The sequence below is a fragment of the Carettochelys insculpta genome, chromosome 2, assembly GCF_033958435.1.
Source record: "Carettochelys insculpta isolate YL-2023 chromosome 2, ASM3395843v1, whole genome shotgun sequence".
Classification (NCBI taxonomy): Eukaryota; Metazoa; Chordata; order Testudines; family Carettochelyidae; genus Carettochelys; species Carettochelys insculpta.
Window position 1 is genome coordinate 268,382,480 of NC_134138.1, and position 24,059 is coordinate 268,406,538.

The 24,059-nt window shown below is 47.1% G+C and overlaps 1 protein-coding gene across 1 annotated transcript in view; it reads right to left on the reverse strand.

The window, feature by feature from the left end:
• Positions 1 to 24,059, reverse strand: part of LOC142008336 (sodium channel protein type 5 subunit alpha-like) — a 116,477-nt gene that overhangs the window by 31,124 nt on the left and 61,294 nt on the right. The window contains exons 15-17 of the mRNA XM_074985516.1: positions 21,887 to 22,240; positions 15,589 to 16,035; positions 722 to 845 (exon numbers count right to left, since the gene is read on the reverse strand). Of these exons, the coding sequence (XP_074841617.1) occupies positions 722 to 845; positions 15,589 to 16,035; positions 21,887 to 22,240 (925 nt within the window). The remainder of the gene's footprint in view (positions 1 to 721; positions 846 to 15,588; positions 16,036 to 21,886; positions 22,241 to 24,059) is intronic.

The following is a 24,059-nucleotide window of genomic DNA, read 5'->3' on the forward strand; positions in this document are numbered from 1 at the left end:
TGATCCTTCAATCAATATTTAATCCATGTGATCTCATATCCCATGTCATTTAAATGAATGTTCCAAGTAAGATTTCATGTCTACTATGTCATTTCTTTAGGAACTGCTTGCAATAGCATTATTGCTCTTGTTGTGGATTTTAGTAATTCTGCTGACATTTAGCAATATTTATAGCATGAACTAGTTAAACATAAACTGCATCTCTTATATCTAATCAATATCAGCTTGAAAACAGGCAGTTATTACAAACAAGAACCTCATGTCCTGCCAAGTTAATCTCAGCACAGGACCTGAGATGAGGAAGAAAAGGCAGCCATCCTGGTGGTAGGCAGGGGCAAGTTCTATCTTGATGTAAATTTCAAATTAATTCTAATCTGTAGGCTGTTCTAATCTATGCCAGCAGCAATAACCTCCAAGATGTTATTCTGTCTGGATACTACTGGAATGCAAAGCCCTTCTCCTAATTCTGACACTTCCCCAGGTGTTGGGGGCAGGATGAGGTACTGTGGAACTGGCTATGTCACTTCTGCAGGAGACAGCAATTCCTCTTATCTGGGGAAATCCCCAGCTTCCCTCTTAGAAATGGATATGAAGGGAGCTGTCTGGGCCCAAAGATATGGTCATATATTTCAAAATCATAGCCAAACGTTAACTAGGAGAGCAGGCTGCTTTGGATCATTCATCTCACTTCCTAATCATAGTGAAACTGGCATATCCTTACTTTCTGGAAAACAGTTATCAGGTTCCTTTAAGTCTTCAGCCAGCTCAGGGATCTGTTTCAGAAGCTCCTCAGGATTTGTCAGATCCACCGTGCTGCCTTCAGAACAGCTGATGTCATCGGGTTGCTACACAAGAAAAGATAACGCATCAGTTTGTGCTTAATATAAATTGAATAGGCACAATAATGAATATTCCTAATAGAGGAAAATGTTTAAAAATGAATGCTTCCTTGGATACTGAAACTTAGCAAAAGCATGGCAAATCCAGATGCCAACTCTACGCAGCAGGAAGTCACCAGACAAACCCTGAAAAATCAGTAGAAGTAGATGTTAAAGCATGCAAAAGGAGTCAAAAATGTCACCTAACAAATCTTCCACAGAATTGGAGAACATTTTTCACATGTATACACACACAAACACACACATAGTCACAAAGTCATTTATAACCAGCTCAGTAGTGTTAAAAAAACATTCAAGGCTCTTCTTACTACTTTCTGTTGCACAAATTTCTTTTTCTCACCTGCAGATTATATTGCTCTTAATCCAGGAAGCCCAGGCATGTAATAACTTCTGAGGACATGCTCAATAGACATATAATGACATTGGTTTGGTATGTAACAGGATGCAGTAAGAAGTATGGAATATATTTTATTACCACTATTGAGCTGTTTGTGAATGATTTTGTCACTGTACATTGGTGATTTCTCTCTTTGAATGTCACTGTAATCTGCAGTGATTATCGCTAGGTTTGTCACTTTGCACTTATTTTCCCTCTAATGACAACATAGTAATGCTGGAAACATTCTGGCAGAATGGGCTTTCTACTCTAAAATATATCCACGTCAATTTCAAGTCAAAGCTAGATTTAGAAGCATATAATTAATCACTATAGTAAAATTTGCATATGGGAATGGTTCCAATTTTCCTTGAATTAAGTACTTACAGTTTTCAAACAGAGGCTTTAAAAAAAACCGGTTACCTGTCTTTCTTAACAGTTATTCTTCAAGATGTGCTGCTCATGTCTATTCTGATAGGTGCGTACATGCTATGTGCATGATCATTGAGTTTTCCCTAGCGGGACTCAATGGGTGGGCTGTGGAGCTCCCTGAAGTGGCACTGGAATGGCAGCGTATATATGCCACTGCCAACCTGCCGCTTGCTCAGCTCCTTTTTGCCAGATCATTACAACAAAGGGGAAGTGGATGGGATTCAGAATGGATATGACTAACACTTCTCAAAGAACAAAAGTTAGAAAGGTACACAACTGATTTTTATTCTTCAGGTGCTTGCTTTTGTCCATTCTGAAATGAGACTTTCAAGAAGTGCTCCTGAAGGAGTGGTTGGAATTCAATTAGTTGCTGATTGAAGGACAGCCCCTCTGAAACCAGCATCATCCCTGTCATGCTGGGTAATGGCGTAGTGGGCTGCGAAGGTACGCAGAGAGGACTGCTTTGCTGTCCTGCAGATGTCCTGAAAGAAGACCATGGATGACACTTACGCCCTTGTGGAATGCGCCGTCAGCAGGGAAGGAGGCACTTTCACCAGTTCAAAATGGCTGCATCGACAGTACAGTTCTGTTTCGAAAGAACGTCTTTCGAAAGAAAACATTGAAAGATGGCTTTTTGAAATGGAGCATCCACACACACCAGCGGGGACTGAAAGTTCAGTCCATTCTTTTGAAAGGCCTCCAGCACAATTTTGAAAGAGAGCATCCATACATACCAGGGTGCTCTTTCAAAAGAGCAGGGGTAGGAAGTGCCCCAGGCAGGTTCGCATGGTGGATGAGCCCTTCCGGGCCTGCTATCCGCCATCCCCTTAAAGGGCCCCCTGTGCCTCTGCCTGCACACGCCAAGAGCCAGCACCCCTGTCCCCAGGCAGACTGAGAGCGAGAGAGAGAACGAGAGAGAGAGAGAGCAAGAGAGACAGCAGAGGTGGCATACCAGGCCCCCATGGACTCTGAGCAGCACCCCGCCTCCATCACAGCCGTGGCCAGCACATTGGCCGCAGTCCTGGCCACTGTGCTGCAGCGGGCTCCAGATGGCCAGCACAATAGCCACCCTCCTGGACGTCATCCTTTGGGTGCAATGTCCCCAGCCAGTCCCCTGGGTCATCCACCACCTGTGGAGCTTCCCCACAAGCAGCAACTGGTGGGACCAGCTGGTGCTGGAGGACTAGGCCGACACCTGGTGGCTACAGAACTTCAGGATGACCAAGGGAACATTCCTGGAGCTGCACCACTGGCTTGCCCCAGTTCTCCAGAACTGGGACATATACCTGAGGCCGGCGGTCCCCCTGCACAAAAGGGTGGCCAACGCCCTATGAAAGCTGGCCACCCCGAACAGTTACTGATCCATCAGGCACCAGTTCAGGGTGGGCAAAGCCACCATTGGGGCCGTCTTCATCCAGATAAGCCGTGCCCAGCTCACACCTAGACTGCATGCGGGGGGGGCAAGGGGCAGCCTGGTGACGGGCACCATTAGGAGAAGGGCAGGTACCCCAGGGACAGGGGCAGGGATGGGGATGGGCATGGGTGGGCACCCCAATGACAGGGGCCAGGATGGGGATGGGCACGGGTGGACGAGACGCACCCCACCTCATGCTCACGAGTGCAACCCCCTAAGCCCTGCAGGTCATCCGGAGGCTCAGCAAGGTGCTCCTGAGGCAGCTGGTTAGCATTGGAAACCTGGCTGATGCCATCCGGGGATTCCAGGAGCTGGGTTTCCCCAACTGCTTCGGGGCCTTAGATGGCACCCACATCGCCATCCGGGCCCCAGAGCACAGCCGCGGGGCCTACGAGAATCGCAAGGGATACCACTTGGTGGTCCTGCAGGACTTGGTCGATGCCAACAGCCAGTTCGAGGACATCTATGTGGGCTGGTCCAGCCATGCACATAACACGAGGGTCTTCCAGAACTCAGGGCTGGGACGTCGTATGGCTGAGGGGACCTTCATCCCCTGGCGGGAGCTCCCCATTGCAGCCTACCCCCTGCAGGCCTGGCTGATGTGGCCATACACCAGACACACCCAGCCAAGCCAAGATCTTTTTCAGGAGCGGCTGAACTGTGCCTGGAACACCGTGGAGTGGGCATTTGGTTGCCTCAAGAGGCATTTTATATGCCTCTACACCAGGCTCGAGGTGGGCCTCCCCAACATCCTGGCTGTGGTTGGGGCCTGCTGCACCCTCCATAATCTGTTGGAGGTGAAACATGAGCCCTATATGCAGGGGTGGGCCACCGAGGCAGGGCGCATGTACAAACAGCCCCCTGCCGCCCTGTGCCACCAGCCCAACAGGATGGGGTGCGTATAAGGGACGCCCTGCAACAGGCCTTTGAGAGGGAGCCACAGTAATCCCAGCACCCTGCACACACACTCCTCCCCCAGCCGCACCCTGCGCGCGCACACACACACACACACACACCAGCACACATGCACAGGGGACACAGGTTAAACCATAAAAATAAACTATTTACTTAACAAAACTGTGCCCCTCATTTACTAGGGGGAACTATATACATGTGTGGGGGGAGGGTGAGCAGGGAGAACTATATACATGGGTAGAGGGAGGGTGAATGGGGAGCTGGGATGGGGGGGCCTCACCACTCCATAGGGTTTGACGGCTGGGATCCCCGTCGCCCACGCCTGCCCCTTCCTCCCCGTGTCTGGGGGCCCCTCCTGGGCCTGGCTGGGCTGGCAGGACAGGGAGGTAGGGGCACAGCTTGGGCATGGTCCCCACACCTGTGCCAGGCTTGGGACGGGGAGGGGGTGGCCGGGGTTTCTGCCTCCAGCTGGCCAGTCCTTGCCAGCAGGGTGTGGGCCAGGCAGATGAGGCTGCCAGGGGGAGGCAGAAAGGGAGCAGGGCCTTGAGGTTGGCCTCCTCGTGGGGGGGGGCAGGGGGGCGGCTTTGTGGGGGAGGCAGGGGGGTGGGGGAATGGGGCAGGGGGGAAAACTCTGGGAGGGAGGAGAGGGACAGGCAGGTGACGGGGGCATGGGAGACAGTGGGGGAGTGACGGGGGGTGTGGGTGTGGGAGTGACCTCCAATGGAGAGGTGGCAGGGTGGCTGACCACAGCCTGGGTGAGGGCGTCCAGGTTGGACGCCACCTAGTCCCATGCCTGCTGCTCCATGGCAAGCCACTCCTGCACGATGCCCGTCAGCTCCCTGGGGGCGGCCATGTGGGCTGTGTCCCCTGCCTCCTCCTCCCTGGCCTGGTGGCGCCAGCACAGGGACCGGCAGTGGCCCCATGCTGGCCTCATCTGAGACCTGGGCACTCTCCCTCGCCCTTGGTGGTGGGGCTCCCCGGGCCCATTGCGGGGCTGGTCTGGCTGCTGGCTGCTGGAGCTGTGGAGATATAAGGAGAGAGGAATGGGCCATTAGTCCTGGTGAGGGACCCCCTGACCCCGTCACCCCTGTCACCCCATCCTGGTGGCCCTGCAGGGACTGCATCCAGGGTTCCCCGTCTGGGTTGCAGGAGCGCTGGCTCTCTTCTGCCTCCCTTGATCCCTCCACAGCCTGATGGCCCGTGGTACTGTCCGGGCCACATGGTGCTGGATGCCACACATCAGCCCTGTGAGGCCAGGATGGTGGGGGCATCTGGCCTGCCCAGGCCCTAGGGCTGATATCCCTGTGGGTGGGCTGTGGCCACCCTGGGGGGGACTGTGCATCCCCTCTCCTGGCCCCGCAGCCACCGGCATGCACGGTATATACCTGTGGGTCCCTCCAGGAACTCAGATGAGGCGCGGTTGGAGGGAGCCAGGCTGGATGGGCCCAAGGCGATGTCAGTGATGAGGGCCCCCTTGCTCAAGCCCTTGTCATTGCTGGTCTCCTGGATCCATTGGGGGTGTCTGCAGGTGGCCGGTGGTCTGGGGTGGTCCTCCCCCGTCCCTGTCCCTGTCTCCTCCGGCTCGGTCGGGGGGGGGGGGGGCGTCCACCGTGTTGAGGTACACAGCCAGGGGTCTCATCTCCTTGGGCCCAAGGAGGTGGTCGAGTTCTTTAAAGTAGGGGCAGCTAGTGGGCACTGCCCCTGACGGCCCAGCCATCTGCCAAGCCCAGCAGTAGACCTGCTGGAGCTCCTTGACCTTGGACCCCACCTGGTCTGGGGTCCGGGTGGGGTGACCCCAGCCAGTGAGGCCCTGGGCCAGGTGCCCAAATGCATCCGTGTTTCGGCTCCGGACCCCTGTCTGCTGCAGGACCTCCTCGTCCTCCCCCAGGGCGAGGAGGTCCTGCAGCTCGGCCTCTGTCCAGGAGGGGGGGCTGGCGATTGGGGGGCTGGCTCTCCTCCTGGGAGGACTTCCCCCCGGTCTCTGGATGGCCTCTGGGGTGGGTGGGAGTCCTGGCTGCTGGCCAGGGTGCCAGAAGTGATGCGGCTTCCCCTGGGGCGTCGTGGCTAGGAATGTTGTGAGCAGCAGCATGGGCTCCCTGCATGCTCTTAGCTTCCTGCCTGAGGGCTTCTGGGCCTGCGTGATGAAATGAGGCTGGACACTGGAGCCATAGAACTCCGCTTGCGCTGTGAGCAGCGCTGCTGTCTGCCAGCTGATCGCAGCCATAGAGGACCCACTGTTTCGAAAGAGCAGGCCGCAGAGCATCTACACTTGCTCTCTTTTGAAATAATCTTTCGACAGAGGGCGCTTTTCCCATCCCAGGAACGGAGGACCGACTTCAAAATAACAGGGGAGTTCTTTCAAAATTAATTTTGGAAGAGCGCCATGTCAGTGTCGACGCTCCACGGCTTCTTTCGAAAGAACTCAGTCTTCCGATCCTAATTTCGAATGTAGTTGCTAGTGTCGATGCTCCCAATGTGTCCATATACAGGACTTGATCCATGAGGAGATATATTGTGAGGATATGGGGAAACCCTGCATTCTCTCAGCAATGGCGATAAAAAGTTGAGATGTTTTCCAGAATGGTAAAGAGCAGGAGGAACTCTCTGCCACGTCCTTGTCAGGGGAAGAGGATGATGAGATCCTGGGTACAGGGTCTTCCTGGGCCTCTGGTTCCCACATGCCTGACCCTGTCTGGAGTTCCCGACAAAAGCCCACAGACTGAATGCACTCAGCTTGGAGCACAGATATGGGCCCTGATGTCAGTGGAAGCGCCACAGAGCTTGGAAAAGATGTCTCATCTGGTGGGACTGCTCTGGTTGCATATGATGCCGAGGCAGCTGAAAGGGGACTGGGAGGCACCAACACTACAAAAGCAGCCCAGTTGCCCTGCCCTTGAGCCTGGTGATAGGCCCAAAGAGTCCAAAAGGGCCACTGTATAACCCCTTGCCATTGTGGTGGCCAAGTTGGTGATTCACAGTGTTCTGCACTGTGCTGATAACAGTGCTGAGACTGGGATATGTAGCTTTTCCAGTCCAATGCATACAACTTGCCAGAGTCAGGAATAATTGGATGCTGACCACAGTGCTGTGGATCTTGTCAGTGCTGGGCATTGGTGCTATGCTGGTGGTGACTGTTGCTACATCAATAACAGCTTCCCTTGAAGTCCCTTTGCTTCTCAAAGTCCTTTACTTCCTTTACTCCATTTTGAAGTACGGGTGGGTTAGCCACAGCTACGTGCAAGCTGAGACTTGGAAGTTTGCCGCTTCAAAGTTGCCACGAGGGAGAATTAGCTAAATGAAGTGCTGCATATGCATTGCAGCACTTCATTAGTAATCTCCCGAAACCCTACTTACCATGCTCCCTTTTTAAGTTGTGAGCTAGTGTAAACACAGACTTTGGGTAATAAAGATGTCAAGAGATAAAAGTAAGCAATGTTAATTTTAACTCCGCCATGAAGCCACTGAAAGCTCCATGCCAGTCCCAAGCCTGGATGAAGGAGGAGTGTTGGTCAGATTTGTGTCGATGTGCTGACTGTCAAACAACAATACAAATGAAATCTGATGCCAGTACAACTACATGTTAAAAAATGCTGGCTCGCACATTGCCCGGATAAACAAGGCTCATGGTACCAATCGAGTGATCGGGGTTGGGTCGATAAGTTGGCTACTGAAAGAAAATTACACCTCACACATATGCTATCCATTGGAACATGGAACATCCAAACGCTGTAGGCAACTGGAAAATTAGAGTTGCTTCGGAAGGAGATGGAGAGATACTGATGTGATATACTTGGACTGGCAGCGATGCGTTGGATGGGATCGGGAGAGGTATGCAGCTGCGAAGTTATTTGGTCAGGAAACAAAACGAAGCATGAAGCAGGAGTTGGATTTCTTCTTAGCAAAACAGCTAGAAGAGCATTATTAGGATACAAACCGGTGAGTGCAAGAATGATGGTCACGTGAGTTGAAGCAAAACTGTTCAACATCTCAGTCATTCAGGTGAATGCACCCATGTCGGACGGTATGGAGGAAGAGATTGAGCTATCCTATAAAGACTCGACAAAGACGGTGGAGAAGATACCAAAGAAAGATGTGTTGATCATTGGAGGAGATTGGAATGTGAAGGCTGGAACAGATAACTAAGGTTGGGAGAGAGTCATAGGAAGGTTTGGATATTGAGAAAGAAACAAACGAGGTGAGAAACTGCTAGAGCTTGCTACAAAGCATGAGATGGTGATCTGCAACACAAGATTCCAACAAAAGGACTGCAGGAAGTGGATGTGGTGATCGAATGATGGGAAGTCCAAGAAATATGATAGATAAGATTTTGATAGAAGAAGATAGATAACATCAGTACAGCAGTGCCGAACATTTCAAGGACCGGATATAGATTCAGACCACAGTCTCATGATCGCAAACATCAAGATAAAACTCAAAAGAAAACGTAAGACACCATTTAAGAAAAGAAGAGATGTGGTGAGGCTATGTGAGGAAGAAACAGGGAATGCATACAGAGCAGCACTCGAAGAGAAGATTAAGAATATCTCCACAGAGAAAGACCTGGATAAGAGAGTAGCAGGGACAGCCATCGCTACAGAAGAGGCAATTGAGCAGACTGTTCCAGAAGAAGAAAAGATCAATAGGAAGTGGATTACCCAGAAGACACTGAACTTGGTTCAAGATAAGAGACCGCTGAAGATCAGAAGAGATGTTTCTGAGATGGCAGAACAGCATTATAGGATGAAATGTAATGAGGTAAGGAAAGCAGCCAGAAAGGATAAGCAGAAATGGTTAGAAGATCAATGTGAAGATATCAAGAGGCATTACGGCGACTGTAAGATCAGGGAGGTGTATAAGACAATTAGGAATATTAATAGGAAATGGCAACCAAAGCAGATGGTGATCAAAGATGGGAATGAAGAATTGCTCATGAAGAGGGAGGAGATTGTGCAGTGAAGGACAAGATATTGCACCAATCTATACAAAGCACAGTTGGACCCGAGTGTCTCAGACAGACTGATTAAAGAATTGAAAGAGATATCTCCCCCGAGCATCAAGAGCGAGACCGATATTTCAAATGATGAAGTAGAAAAAGCAGTGAAACAACCAAAGAACAACAAGAGCCCTGGAAATGATAAGATCACAGGAGAGATGATCAAATACAGCGGAGAAAGCATGATTCAGGAAATACACCAACTATGTAATGTAGCATGGAAAGAAGGGAAGGCACCTAAGGAATGGACAAGATCTGTGCTAGTGACAATACCCAAGAAAGGAAGTACATTGGAGTGCAAGAACTACAGAATGATTGCCCTAATAAGTCATCTAAGTAAGGTGCTGATGATGATACCAACTGAGAAATTAAGACTGCAGATAGAAGAACATGTAGCAGACGAGCAAGCAGGGTTCAGAAAAGATAGAAGTACCATATAGCAGATATTGGCACTAAGACTGATAGCAGAGGAAGCTTGCCAAAAGAACAAAAATGCATACACTTGCTTCATTGATTTTCAAAAGTCATTTGACAGTATAGATCAGAAAGTGACTTGGGCAGTGTTGGAGTCATACGGAGTGGATAGCAGACTGATACAGTTGTTGAAGGATATCAATGATAATGCGGAGGCAGCGGTGAGAACATGCAGGGAGTTGGGAAGTGGGTTTAAAACAAGTAGAGGTATGAGACAAGGAGATCCAATATCACCAAGTATCTTCATCGCACATCTGGAGGGAGAGATGGACAAGACCAAGGAAGAGGTGGAAGGGATATCTGTGCACAGGAAAAGAAGTAACAACTTGAGGTTCGCGAATGATATAATTATCATTGAGGAAGATGAGCAGAAGCTAGTGCAAATGGTGCAAGTGTTAAATGAAGAGGGGAAGCGGTACGGACTAATTATGAACATCGATAAAACCAATGGTATTTGGAGATAAGGAAATAGGAAGGATGAACAGTGTGGATGGTATTGAAATAGAAAATGTACAGAAGTTCACATATCTGGGGAGCAACATAACATATGATCTTCCTTCCTGTAAAAAGGAAATAGCAACTAAAATAGCAAAAGCAAGAGTGAGTTTGAAGGCGATGGGTAAGATCTGGAAAAGCAAAGAAATTAGCTTAAGAACAAAGCTGGGCGTCTTGAAAATGTGTATTCAGCAGCATGTTGTACGGATTTGAGACATGGGTGATGACGAAAGATGCGAAAAGAAGAATATTGGCATTCGAAAGGAGTTGTTATAGAAAGATTCTGAGAATAGGATGGATGCAGAAGGTCACCAATGAGGAATTATATGGGAAGATACAGCCGAAAGAGAACCTGCTGCAGAAGATTATAAAATGGAAGTTACAGCTATTCAGGCATATTTGCAGAATGAATGACTAACGAAAAATCAAGACTCTAGTATTGGGCATAAAGGACGGTTCGAATAGGAGAGGTAGACCCCACAGAGAATGGATAGATGATATAGTAGATCTGTGCGGAGCTAGTCTACAGAAACTAAGCCACTCCGCACTGGATAGGGAAAGATGGAAGGAAATAGTGAGAAAGGCATCAGACACCAATGGGTGCTGAGCCCACGGTTATTGATGATGATGATGAACATTAATTTTATAGGTAATCTTTCTGAATCAAAACCAGTTTATAATCTAGTTTCCCTTTTTAATAAAATTTTAACAGATACTTATAAATACAGTATTGTGACATTTCCCTTCACAGAGATTTAATTACTCTGCCACTAACCTATGAGACAGAATACTTCAAGTTAAATATAACTGATCCACATACATTTATAAGTCATGTTACGATGCACGTATTAATCAAAATAGAACAATGATATACACTCACATGGCTAAGATACCTGAGGCCTCACAAATACTTGAAAAAAAAAGAGTTCTTGTGCTTTAAACATAAAATAGAATATTAAACAAAAATGTATTGTACACCATTATTTTTGAGTCATTATCAGATTCCAAAAACACTGAAACATAAAAATGCAGATACTGGACCGTATTGTGATTTCATGTTCCATAAGAACTCTGCTTTACCTCATTTTGTTGTTGTGATGATTCATCCTTCCCTTGTTTACATATGCTAAAGTCACTTAAGTCTTCAGAGAAAACCTCAGATCCTTTACTCCAAACTCCTGGGCTTCTACATTGCTCTCCCCTCTGTCGCAGGTGGTTTTCCTGTCAAAGACAATCACATATGGGCTCATTTTGTTTTTTCTTTTTTGTTCACAGGGACAACACGTACAGTAGAACTCTCCAAACAGAACACAAAGCACACTGAATTGCTCACTTATTGTTTTTCCCTTTACAGAGAGAAGTTCATTGAAAAAAATTTTCCTTGGTTACCTAAAATAAAGAAAATTTACAGTTCAGGGATCTGGACAGGGATCTGATCCAAAGCCCACTGGGGATCTTTGCTTCAGAACCAAGTGAAGAAATCTGTATAACTATGTAGCAGCAGAAGCACAGAGACAAGGTGGGAGGAAGGCCCGGCTCCATGCCCTGGAAGGGGCAGGGCCAAGGGAGTAAAGGGCATGGCCTAGTGCATTTGGCCCTCAGCGCTCTCCAGATCATGGCATTGTCCCTCCAGCCATGCACAGCAATGCTGCCATGGCAATTCAAAGGGCCCCAGAGCTCTATCTGCCACTGCTACTTTGACCGCAAAGACCGGAATTCCAGGCCCCTTTAAAAAGCTGGATCTGGGTTCAGTTGGCCCTTTGCCCCCACTCCACCCCTGTCGGCAGGTCTGTGCAGCAGCATTCAGGACCTGAAGAGAGGATATTTAGAGTCATAGTCAGTCATGACTCCTGTGATGCTCCCTAGAGGCACACAGGATTCTGAGGCACTCCACTACCATATGACCTTAGTAAGAGAAAACCTCGTCAGTCCCTACGGTGGATCAGATGACCAAATCCACTGCCCACATGCAACATGGCCTCTACACCTATACAGGCTCCACTTTCTCTCTCTGGCTTAGAAATAGGCACCCTCAAACAGCTAGTCCTTCTCATTGCCCCCCTGGACTGTCCAGGCCCTATTCCACTGTACACTCACAGTACTCTCAGTTTCACTGCTCCCAAAGAAGAATTACACCACAAATTCATCAGTTATACCTCATATCATCACTCCTTTTAAAACTCAGCACTTAGATACATTTATAGTGAAAACAAGTAAACGTTTATTCAACAAACTTTAGAGCTTCAAGTGATCGCAAGCTGCAGTATTGGAAACAAATGCTTACACAGAAAAAAAAAACCCATTACGTGCTTTTTAGAACTGTGACTTAGTGAACAAGTTGCTTTTGTATTTTATGGAGTAATGCCTTTCCAAAATCCATCCAGGCCGCATCTACACTGGCACAAAACCTTGAAATGGCCATGCAAATGGCCATTTCAAAGATTACTATTGAGGTGCTGAAATGCATATTCAGCGCCTCATTAGCATGCTGCCAGCCATAGCTCTTCGAAATTGTCGCTTTTCGCTCCCACGCAGCTCGTAAAGATGGGGGGGGTCGTTTTCGAAAGGACCCCTGTCTGGACGAGCTGCGTGGCAGTGAAAACAGCAATTTCAAAGAGCCGTGGCTAGTGGCATGCTAATGAGGTGCTGAATATGCATTTCAGCACCTCATTAGTAACCTTTAAAATGGCCATTTGCATGGCCATTTTAAAGATTTCTGTTAGTGTAGACGTAGCCCTAGCGTTTTACCATCAGACATGGTTGTATCTGTTCATGAGACAAGTCATGACGTCAAATTGCCTTCTGTGGGAAAGAGGCATGGTATACTTCTACTTCTCCAAGTATACCTCCCATCCAGGCTGTGTCTATGCATGTCCCTCCCTTTTGGAAGAGGCATGTAAATGACAGGGATCAGAACTGTTTAATGAGGCACTGATATGAAGATTCAGTGCCTCAGTAAGTATAATAGTGGCCATTCATGCTTTGAAAGTGCTGCTTTCGAAACACTAACTGGTCATGTAGATGTGGGCACTTCGAAATAAACTCCAGACTTCAAAACTCCCTTATTCCCAAAACAAATTTGGAAGCTCCCTGACCCTCCCCACCAGGGCCAAGCCTGGTGCAACTTCCCCACACCCCTGCTTCTTGGCACCATCCATGCCCTGACAGGGAGCCTGCACCTGGGGCAGAAGGAACTCCCATGGCTGCTGAGGCCCGTGGTCCTCCACCCTCTCAGAGAGCCAAGGCACACCACACCCTCTCCCAGGCACCCCTCCAAATTCTGGTGCCACCACCTCCTTCCTAGTGCCCCCCAAGCCCCGGTGTATATAGTTCTGCCCAGTTAAGACCTTAGTTCCATTTCTAACAAAGCTGTCCTTATTTTATTTACATGGTTCATGGTTGTTTTGAAATCATTTTAACAGGTTCAAATACATTGGTTATTTTTGCAAAACCCAGGTGGATGTAGGTCCCTCATATCCAGGTGGGACAAGGTGCGGGATGGATGGACAGGAGGAGTTGGGATGGAGACAGGGAGGGCCTGCTGGGTGGAGGAGCCTGTGGGGAGTGCCTGAGGAAGGGTCACTGGAGCTTGCAGGTGAAAGCCTCCCAGAGGGCTTCCCAAATCTGGAACCCATCAGAGTGGACCTGCTGATTGGGGGCCACAGTCAACTCATAGTCGGGGCTGGCCTCAGCCATCCAGCCCTGGGGGAAGGTCTCCTCCATGGCCTTGACAAGGTCGTGGAAGGCACAGCAGGCCCTCATGACCTGGGGAATGTTGTCCACCCAATGTTCAAGTGAGTGAGGAGGCACCTAAATCTCTCCTTCAAACAGCCAAAGGCACACTTGATGGGGTAGCATGACCAGGTGAGATAGCTGTTGAAGAGCTCCTGGGTGGGACTGAGGTGGCTCATGTACAGATACATAAGCTGGGGCTGCAGGGGGCAGGCAGGATCACCCACCATACACAAGGGCATGGTGATGTCTCTGATGGCGCGCTTCTGCTGCAGCACATCGGTAAGGGCTGGAGTGCCAGAATACATGTACATTGTGCACCCAGCCCAGCCAGCCTACATAAGCATCCATAAACTGGCCCCAATGGTCCACCAGTGCCCGGAACATGACAGAATGGCAGCCCTTCCTATTGACGTAGTGGCCGGCACTGTGGCCTGGAGCTCTGATGGCAATATACATGCTGTCAATCATTCCAAAGCAGTGGGGTAAGCTGAGGGCATTGAACCCTGCAACAGCTGTGTCCAAACCCCCAACATGTATGAGCCTCTAGAGCATCATCTGGTTGATGGCCGTCACAACTTGCAGGGGATGGAGAGTGAGCAGCATGCTTGTGGGTGTGAACGGGGTGCCCCTGCCTCCTCCCCTACCTCTGCCCCCCACCCTCTCCCAGGCCCCACTGACCCTGCCCACTCTGCCAACACCCCCCTCAAACAAGGTCACCTCTCCAGCAGCAAGACTGCATACAAGTGGGGCATCACAGTCCCCTGGGGCTAGGCTTCCTCCTCCCCCTGGCCCAGCCCCTTGCACTCCTGAGGGTTCCCCTTGCTCAGAAGCCCACTCCCACCTCCCCGTGATAAGCTAGTGAGTGGAGTGTGCCTTATCTCAAGTATGACAGCCCTGATGGTCGACTTGCTCACCCCAAACTGCTGCCCCATGGGACAGTAGCTGTCCTTGGTCATGAATTTCCAAACAGCAATGGCCACACGCTTCTCCACTCTGAGGGCAGGCTGCATCTGTATGTCATGGTGTCAGAGGACCGGGGCGAACCAGCTGCAGAGTTACATGATGGTGTCTTTCTTCTTGCAGAAATTCTGTAGCCAGCACATATTGTCCCACTTGGCCAGGACCACCTGATCCCACCAATCAGAGCTTGCTGGATGGGTCCACATGTGCTGGATTGCCCGGGGACGGAGGTGCGTGGAAGGGACCATGGTGGGTTAAGGACCTCTGGATCAGGTATCATCTACCGTAGAAGGTAGAAGACAGTAGCATTCAGGATGGCCAGCAGGTGAGCCTGTGGGTCCGGAGCTGCTCTTGGTCAGTGGCTCTGAGGGCTGAGGATTAGGACCATGCACTGGCTCTGCAGCACTGTGTCCAGCATGGCAGTCCTCAGCAGCATGTGCAGGGAAGGGGAGTTTGGGAGGGACCCCTTAAGGGAGTGCATGGCTAGTGCTCCCAGAAAGGTTTGCTGGCTATGCAACCTCATGCGCAGCATTTCCTGGCCCATTCTTTTGAAAGAGCACCCAGGGCTGTGTGGATGCACTATTTCAAAAGAGCAGATTGCTCTTTCGATCTGCTTTTTATGTGTGTATGTGATCCTTCGAAAGAAGATCCTCCAGAAGAGATATTCTGGAAAATCATCTTTCAAAGGATCGCTGTAGTTTAGATGAAGCCTAAGAAATTACCTATCCTTGGTAAGTTCTTGTAATGGTTAATCATTCCCACTTTAATAAATGAAAACTTTATTCCCAATTGGAACATTTAATTACAACTTCCTGCTGCTAGCTCATGCTTTCACTTTGTCTGCTAAATTAAAAAGTTCACTACTATTCAATGTATTCTTTTATATGCTTCTTACCTGTTTATTGTACTCTGTTTCTGAGAATGTGGTCAGCTTATTACCATCATCTTCATGGTCCTCGCTATCAGAATCTGCCTCAGCAATAGGGACACAGACAAATGTGTTATGGTTGGTGATAAAATCTTCAAAAGTGCCAAATGAGCATTTGTCCCCATTTTTGTCAGTCCCATTTTTACTGTGATTTTCTTTACAATTCTTTGGTTCTTTCCCACCCTTCATACATGTGTTCTTGGTAGTCAATTTAATTTTCTTTTTGGTGGCTTTCTTTGGATAACAGAGCTTTCCACAACAGAAATCCCATGCTGCGTGTTTCATCTGCTGAAGTCCTCTTCGAATTTGAGCAAATGCAATCTGGAGATTGTTCATCTCTGCATCATCCTCTGGCGCCTGGAGATTGTCAGCACTGAAGGAGTTAAGCAGCAGTGCAATGAACAGATTGAGAACCTGAAAATAATTGAAATAAAAAGGTAATCATAGAAATGTGATCTTGAAATGTAAATAGTGGGTTTGAAGATTACAGTCACTTTCTAAACAATTGGTTCTTAATGAACTAACCTTAAGATGACAAAATAAAATTGTTTAGCAAATTGTTTTTCACGGAGCATATTTGGCTCTCACATAAGTACACATTTCCATGATGATCCCACCCAAAGAATAGATTTTGTGTAGCATAAAATGACCTTACTGCCAATACAGGGCTATGTATAAAATCCATGATTTAATGGAAACAATGGAAACTCTTAGAACCACAAGAAGGCAATTACATATCATTATAGATATACTAGCCGCTGGACAGTACTTGAAAAGAATGTTGAAGAGGTTTATGTTGTAGAGCTGTCAGCCTAGACTTACCACTAACAGCAATGTCTAGACCTTGTACAGGATAATGAAGCTCTGACACTAGTCACACAAAAGTTTTACGTAGGTGTAGTTATATCAGACCTAACTTAAGCTGCTTCGGATTTGCATGGATGTAAGGTAAGAACCAGGCTGAGTGTGTCTGTCTATTTTGTACCATTGCAGTGAAGAATATTGTAGGACTTACTTCCCTTAGGTAGAGTTAATTTGGTTGCAGGTGGCACTACAAAAGGTATATCCGGTTAGATGTTGATTATATTGCTCCAAATACAGTGGGGGAGGTGGTTGAAACAGCAATTAGTAGAATCATTGGTTTTCCTCCAGCGTTTTCCAGAGGAGGGAAGGGAAGCCTAGTTCTATATTAACTTTAAGATGAAAGTGGGATGAAATAGTTACCTTAAATAATTGGGGTTCTTTGAAAGGAGATGGCTATATACAATTCCATGGACGGTGTGCACATGCCCTTTGCATGCAATTCCAGAGTCTTTTGGCCTGAAGCATGCATTGGGAGCCACAGCAGAGCTTTGAGTGTTCTCATGCCTCCAAATGAGGACATACGTTGTGGGGCAATACCAACTGACACCTCAATTCCTTCACCAATACAGAATCCTAATGTTATAAGATGCTGTTGTAGAAGGCAAGGTAGGTCGGTCATGGAATGCATATGAACAACACATCTCTAAGAACCAGTTGCTGTAAGAAAGTAACCATTCTTGGCTGAGTGCCTGCCCACATATATTCCAATGATGGTGACTCAAAACCAGAGATCTGACTGGATGGAGGCAGGTTCCAGGAATCTGAGTAATGACTGGAAAACAGCCCTGACAAAATGAACAGCAGACTGTGATGCATCTGCAGTGGAATAATGTCACATTAGGGAATATATTGAACTCCGTGTACCCGCCCTACATATTTCTATTACTGGCACATTTTTCAGAGATGCTATTTAGACTGCCTGAGCTCTGGTAGAATGGGCTGTGATTATTTCAGAAGGGTTCATATTAGCTAAATCACAGCACAGCCTAATACATCTAGTAAGCCTGTGTGTTGGAGCATGTTGACTCTTTCTGCAAAATCTACTTATAATAAAGGGGATGCATTAAGGAATCCCCTTCTAAAATGTGCAGCTTAACTTCCCTTTCATTAAAGTCTGGCTGGGGAAGAAAACAAGGAAGTGAATTACCCTGATTAAGAAGAACCCAAGTGGTCCTACCACAAGGACCCAGATCTCTCCAACCATTCTAACAGATAGTATGGCTAACCAAAACACTATTTCGTTGGACAGGTGAAAAAAGAGCATGCAGAGAGAGGTGCAAAGGAATATCCTATCAATTCCCTTACTCATAACTTTCAATCCCCAAGAGATACACATTTTCTGATTGGAGGATAAATCCTGACATGGTCTTTTAGGAATCTAGCTACCACGAGATAGGAGAAAACTGATGGATTTCAAGGCTAGAAGAGACCACTGAGATCATGTAGTCTGACCTCTTTTATACCACAGGACATAGACCTTCTGCAAAATAATTTCTACAGCAGACATTTTAGAAAAAAAAACCAATCTTAAAAATTGTCAGTGATAAAGAATCCACCACAATACTTGATAAATTGGTGCAGTGGTTAATTACTGTCACAGTTAAAAATGTTCACCTTATTTCCAGTCTGAATTTGCCTAGCTTCAACTTCAACTTAGGCAATTTTACACCTTTTTTTGCTGGACATAAGAGTTCATTATTAAATATATATGCTCCATATGTAGGTACTTCTAGACTGTAATTAAGTCACCCTTTAGCCATCTCTCTTTTAAACTAAATACACTGAGCCTCTTGAGTTACCTAAGCTCTTAATCATTCTCATGGCTCTTCTCTGAACCCTCCCCAATTTGTCAAGATCCTTCTTGAATTGCATGTGCCAGAACTGGAAAAAATATTCCAGGAACAGTAGTACTGCTGCCAAATATAGACATCAAATAACCTCCCTACTCCTATTTCAGTTTCCCCGATATATGCATCCCGGGATTACATTAGGTCTTTCAGCTGATTATCTACCAACTGCAAAACTTTATCAGAGTCACTGTTTCCCAGAATAGAGTCTCACATTCTGTAAGTGTGGCCTACACTCTTTATTCCTAGACGTATACATTTATATTTAGTCAAATTAATTCAAGTATTGTGTGTTTGTATTCAGTTTACCTAGTGATCTTGATCACTGTGTGCCAGTGACCTGTCCTCTTCACTATTTACCACTCTCCAAATGTGTTTGTCATCTGAATACAGCAAGTCTCTGAATTGGAAACTGGTTAGCTTACCTCTCTAGTAGGTGGACTCTAATGGAACTCCTGGTAAGTGTAGATGTCTTTAATTAGTACTAGACAATTTGGTATGGCTGGGATTTACACCTGTGAAAGATATAGTTGATGCCAGTTGGGTCTGCTAGTAAACACTTCACTTTAGTAGAATATGTAACTGTGATGGACTCTTTTCTGTGATAATAAGGATATTTGGACTTCTGTGGAGCTGCTTTTCTCTACGGCAGACAACTATCCAGAGATCAAATTATAAGATTTAGGTAAGTTGGATCCAGATGGCATATTTGGTCTTCTTTTTGGGTTATCAAGTCTGGATGAAATTGCAGCTGACTTGGAGACCAAAGTTAATTAGGTCTAAAAATCAAAACAGCCTTAACTATGCTATTAAGGTATGTGGTTAATACTGTTGGTGCTCCTGACAAGTCCAAAAGACAACACCCTACTCATAATGGGAATTCTGAGCTGAAATTGTAGAGATTCCCTATGGGAACAATGGATAGCAACATGAAAACATTCATTTTGGAGATTAAGATCTGTAAAGCCAGTCCTGTGGATCCAGAGAGAGGATTATTGAGGTCAGACTTACCATCTGGAATTCTGTTCTAAGGATGAAGTTGCTCTGAAGTCCAGAACTGGGTGCCAGATCCCTTTTTTCTTTGGTACTAGAAAATAATGGAAGAAAAGCCCTTCCTTCTGAATTCAATTGCCTTAAAAGCTATAAGCAATTTTACCTCCCAGTGAAGCATGTGCTTTTGAGAGGGCTCTCTGGAAAATGGAAGGGAAAAAAGGAGGAGAGGATGGTAAACTAAATGGAGTATTCAATATTTTGTTGTGGTGGTTCCCAAACCCCACAGAAATTAAAACAGCAAATGCCAAAGAGAAGGAAATCACTAGTGAATCCACTATAAATTGTATGGATCTTCCAAGTGATGAGTCAAATTTGTGCTCTTGAAGATTTAGTTAAGTGAATTGAGCATGCAGAAGGTGCCAATGGCTTTTGCCTATTACATCTCAGATATTTCTTCAACGGCTCAGAAAACCTGTGATGCAGGTAGCAAGGCCACCTTGACCATGACTGAGGCCTAGCTGGCTTCCTCCTTAAAGCAGAAGTTCAAACACCCAATGACTGCAATTTTGCTCATAAGTTCTTTAAATTAACAAAAGTCTCATCTTCCTGAATTCTATAGCCAAAAGTTCCTTTTCTCTGCTTTTCTCTGTTCCCTCACCATACCACGTTCACAGCAGTTGTCCTTGTTTGATGACGACCTGGGGTTCAGAGATGTATCTGTGTGAGTTCACTTCTCATCCAGGGCAGACGCCACCTTGTTTGCTCTAACATCTTAGCACTTGCTCTGACTTGCAGCTCTACCAGTCATGGTCCTCTCCACTGGCCACCGTGCCAGCCACTCATTCCACTCCTGCTATCCACATGTTATCTGCTCCTGTTGGTTGCATCTGCCAGTCAATTGCTGGCCACTTCTGTTGGCCTACTACTCACTGGTCCCAACAGCTACATGCTTATCATGCCCACTGGCTGACTGTCAGTTACAGTCTGCAGCCTCCTTCCTCTCTGTGTGACATCTGTAGGTCAGTCTTGGAGCTGCTGTCAGCTCTTAGTGATTTTCAGCTTTTAGCAGGCTGGCAGAAACACTGCCCCATCACAACTGATTTCAGCTCTCATTAAAGCATTTAAAATAACAAAGGCTCCTAATGGAGCCTATAGTTAAACCAGAACAAAGAAAGCTGGACAAAAGAACAAGAACGTATATCCTTGCTTCGTTGATTTTCAAAAGGCATTTGACAGTATAGATCAGAAAGTGACTTGGGTGGTGTTGGAGTCATATGGAGTGGATAGCAGACTGATATAGTTCTTAGAGGATATTAGTGATAATATGGAGGCAGTGGTGAGAACATACAGGGAGTTGGGAAGTTCGTTTAAAACAAGTAGAAGTACGAGACAAGGAGATCCAATATCGCCAAGTATCTTCATCGCATATCTGGAGAGAGTGATGGACAAGACCAAGGAAGAGGTAGAAGGAATATCTGGGCATGGGAAAAGAATTAACAATTTGATGTTCGCAGATGATACAGTTATCATTGAGGAAGATGAGGAGAAGCAGGCAAAAACGGTGCAGGTATTAAATGAAGAAGGGAAGTGGTATGGACTGATTATGAACATTAATAAAACAAAAACAATGGTGTTTGGAGATAAGGAAATAGGAAAGATGGTCAGTGTGGATGGGATTGAACTAGAAAATGTAGAGAAGTTCACATATCTGGGGAGCAATATAACATATCAGCTAGACTGTAAGAAGGAAATAGCAACTAGAATAGCGAAAGCAAGAGTGAGTTTGAAGGCGATGGATAAGATCTGGAAAAGCAAAGAAATAAGTTAAGAATGAAGCTGAGTGTCTTGAAAACGTGTGTATCCAGAAACATGTTGTAGAGATGTGAGAGGTGGGTAATAACGAAAGATTCAAAAAGATGAATATTGGCGTTCGAAAGGAGTTGTTATGGAAAGATTCTGAGAATAGGATGGATGCAAAAGGTCACCAATGAGGAATTATATAGGAAGATACAGACGAAAGATAACCTGCTGCAGAAGGTTATAAAGCAGAAGCTACAACTATTTGGGCATATTTGCAGAATGAACGACAAATGAAAAATCAAGACCCTGGTATTCGGCATAATGGACGGTTGGAATAGGAAAGGCACACCCCACAAAGAATGGATAGATGATATAGTAGATTTGTGTGGAGCTAGTTCACAGAAACTAAGCCACTCTGCACTGGACAGGGAAAGATGGAAGGAAATAGTGAGAGAGGCATCAGATACAAACGGGCGCTGAACCCATGGTTATTGATGATGATGATGATGATGATGATGATTAAAGACCCATTAGAGAAACTCCTCCACTCCTGGCTGGGATATCTATCCCCACCCCACTTACCTTTGCAGGAGTCTGGAATTTGAGTCCATGGCTGAACAAAGAGGGGCTTTTCTAGAGCATAACATAGGATGGCTTCTTTACTTACACCTTGGAGAGACTTACAATTTAGTGACAAAAGGGCAAGTTAGCATACTGTATCCATGTATGCAATAAGAATAGAAAAAATTCTGTACACTTACCACTAAGTTTCCTATCACCATGACAAGCAAGAAGACAACAAGGCATAATGGTTGCTCAGCTACCACCATACAATCCCACATGGTCTCAATCCATTCTCCACATAGAATTCGGAATACAATTAGGAACGAGTGGAAAAAATCCATCATATGCCAACGTGGCATGCTGCAGTCACTTATTTTATAGCGGTTATCGTAGTAGCTTTTCCCAAAGAGTTGCATTCCTACCACGGCAAAAATAAAGACTATGATGCCCAGAACCAGGGTGAGGTTACTCAGGGCACCCAGTGAGTTTCCAATGATTTTAATGAGGGTATTTAAAGTTGGCCAGGATTTTGCCAGCTTGAAGACCCTCAGCTGTGCAAAAAAAATAAAACATAGCATTAGACACCATATGATTACATATTCCTCACATTACATTGTTTAAAAATGGTTAAAAACTTATACTATGTCTATACTATGAGATAAATTTGAATTTAAGGCATTAGCTCAATATTACGTCACTGTCTTCACTATAAAGACTATTAGCTCGATTCAAGGAGCACTAATATTGATATAGAGAAGTTACTCACCGTAGTAACGGTGGTTCTTCGAGATGTGTCCCCGTGGGTGCTCCACCATAGGTGACGGCTTGGCCGGCGCCGCAGATCGGATCTTCCAAGCAGTTTCTGCCGGACCGCGCATGCGCCGGCGCGCGCCGCTCCCTGGCGCGCTCCTGGCCATGTGCGCGATCCGGTCCCCGCCAGTTCCTCGACCAACCGCCTCGGTTGCCCCTGCAAAACACTAACAGAGATCCGAAGCGGGGAGGATGGGCGGGAAGTGGAGCACCCACGGGGACACATCTCGAAGAACCACCGTTACTACGGTGAGTAACTTCTCTTTCTTCTTCGAGTGTCCCCGTGGGTGCTCCACCATAGGTGACTACTCAGCAGTAACCCAGATAGGTGGTGGGTAATCGGATTATGTGCAGCTGGTCCCCGAGAGGACCGCTGCAGAGAGACGGGTATCCTCTTGGAATACCCTGTGAAGGGCGTAATGTTTGGCGAACGTGTCGTAGGATGACCAGGTCGCCGCTCTGCAAATGTCTTTCAAGGCAACGCCCTTGAAAAAGGCTGTTGATGCTGCCACCGCCCTGGTGGATTGAGCCCTGGGAGTGGCCGACAAAGGAGTCTTTCTGAGCTCGTAGCACATTTTTATGCAGGATACAATGTGCTTTGAGATTCTCTGTGATGAGAGACCTTCTCCTTTAGATTTGGGAGCGAGGGAGACCAGGAGTCTATCCGTTTTTCGGAAGGACTTGGTCCTGTCTACGTAGAAGGCTAGCGCCCTCCTCACATCCAGGAGGTGTAGGCGCGCCTCTTCGCTGGAGTTATGAGGCTTTGGATAGAACGAGGGTAGAACAATAGGTTCATTGATGTGAAACTCGGAAGAAACCTTGGGAACAAAGGCTGGATGCAGCCGTATGGTTACCGCCTCCTTGGAAAAGACAGTGCAGGGTGGCGTTGCCATGACTGCCGCAAGCTCGCTCACCCGACGGGCTGACGTAATTGCAAGAAGAAAGGTCGTCTTTACTGTAAGGAGGCGAAGGGGAACCGTGGCCAAGGGCTCGAACGGTGGTCCCATGAGTGTGGTAAGCACCAGGTCCAAGCTCCACGAAGGTGGAATCGGTTTCCGAGGGGGGTATAGGTTTACCAACCCTTTGAGGAACCTGGTAACCATAGGGTGGGCGAACACCGTGTGCCCTCCCTCCTCATGTCTGAACGCCGAGATGGCGGCAAGGTGGACCTTTAACGAGGATAGCGAGAGTCCTGCTCTCTTGAGGTCCAGTAAATACTCTAGAATTGTAGGTATAGGCACCGAAAGGGGGGCCAGCTGCTTGGTAGAACACCAAGCCATGAAGCGAGTCCATTTTTGTTTGTAGGTTTTCCTAGTGGAAGTCCTCCTGCTACTTTCTAGGACTTGCTGTACTTCCACTGTGCATGTGCTCTCTAGGGAGCTGAGCCATGGATTAGCCACGCTTGCAGTCGCAGGCTTTGGGGGTGCGGATGCACTATGGACCCCTGGGCTTGCGTGAGCAGATCCGGCGCCACCGGAAGAGGCATCGGTGGGCGGTCCGACAGGCGCAGGAGTAGGGGGAACCATGGTTGGCGATCCCATGTTGGGACTATCAGGATCA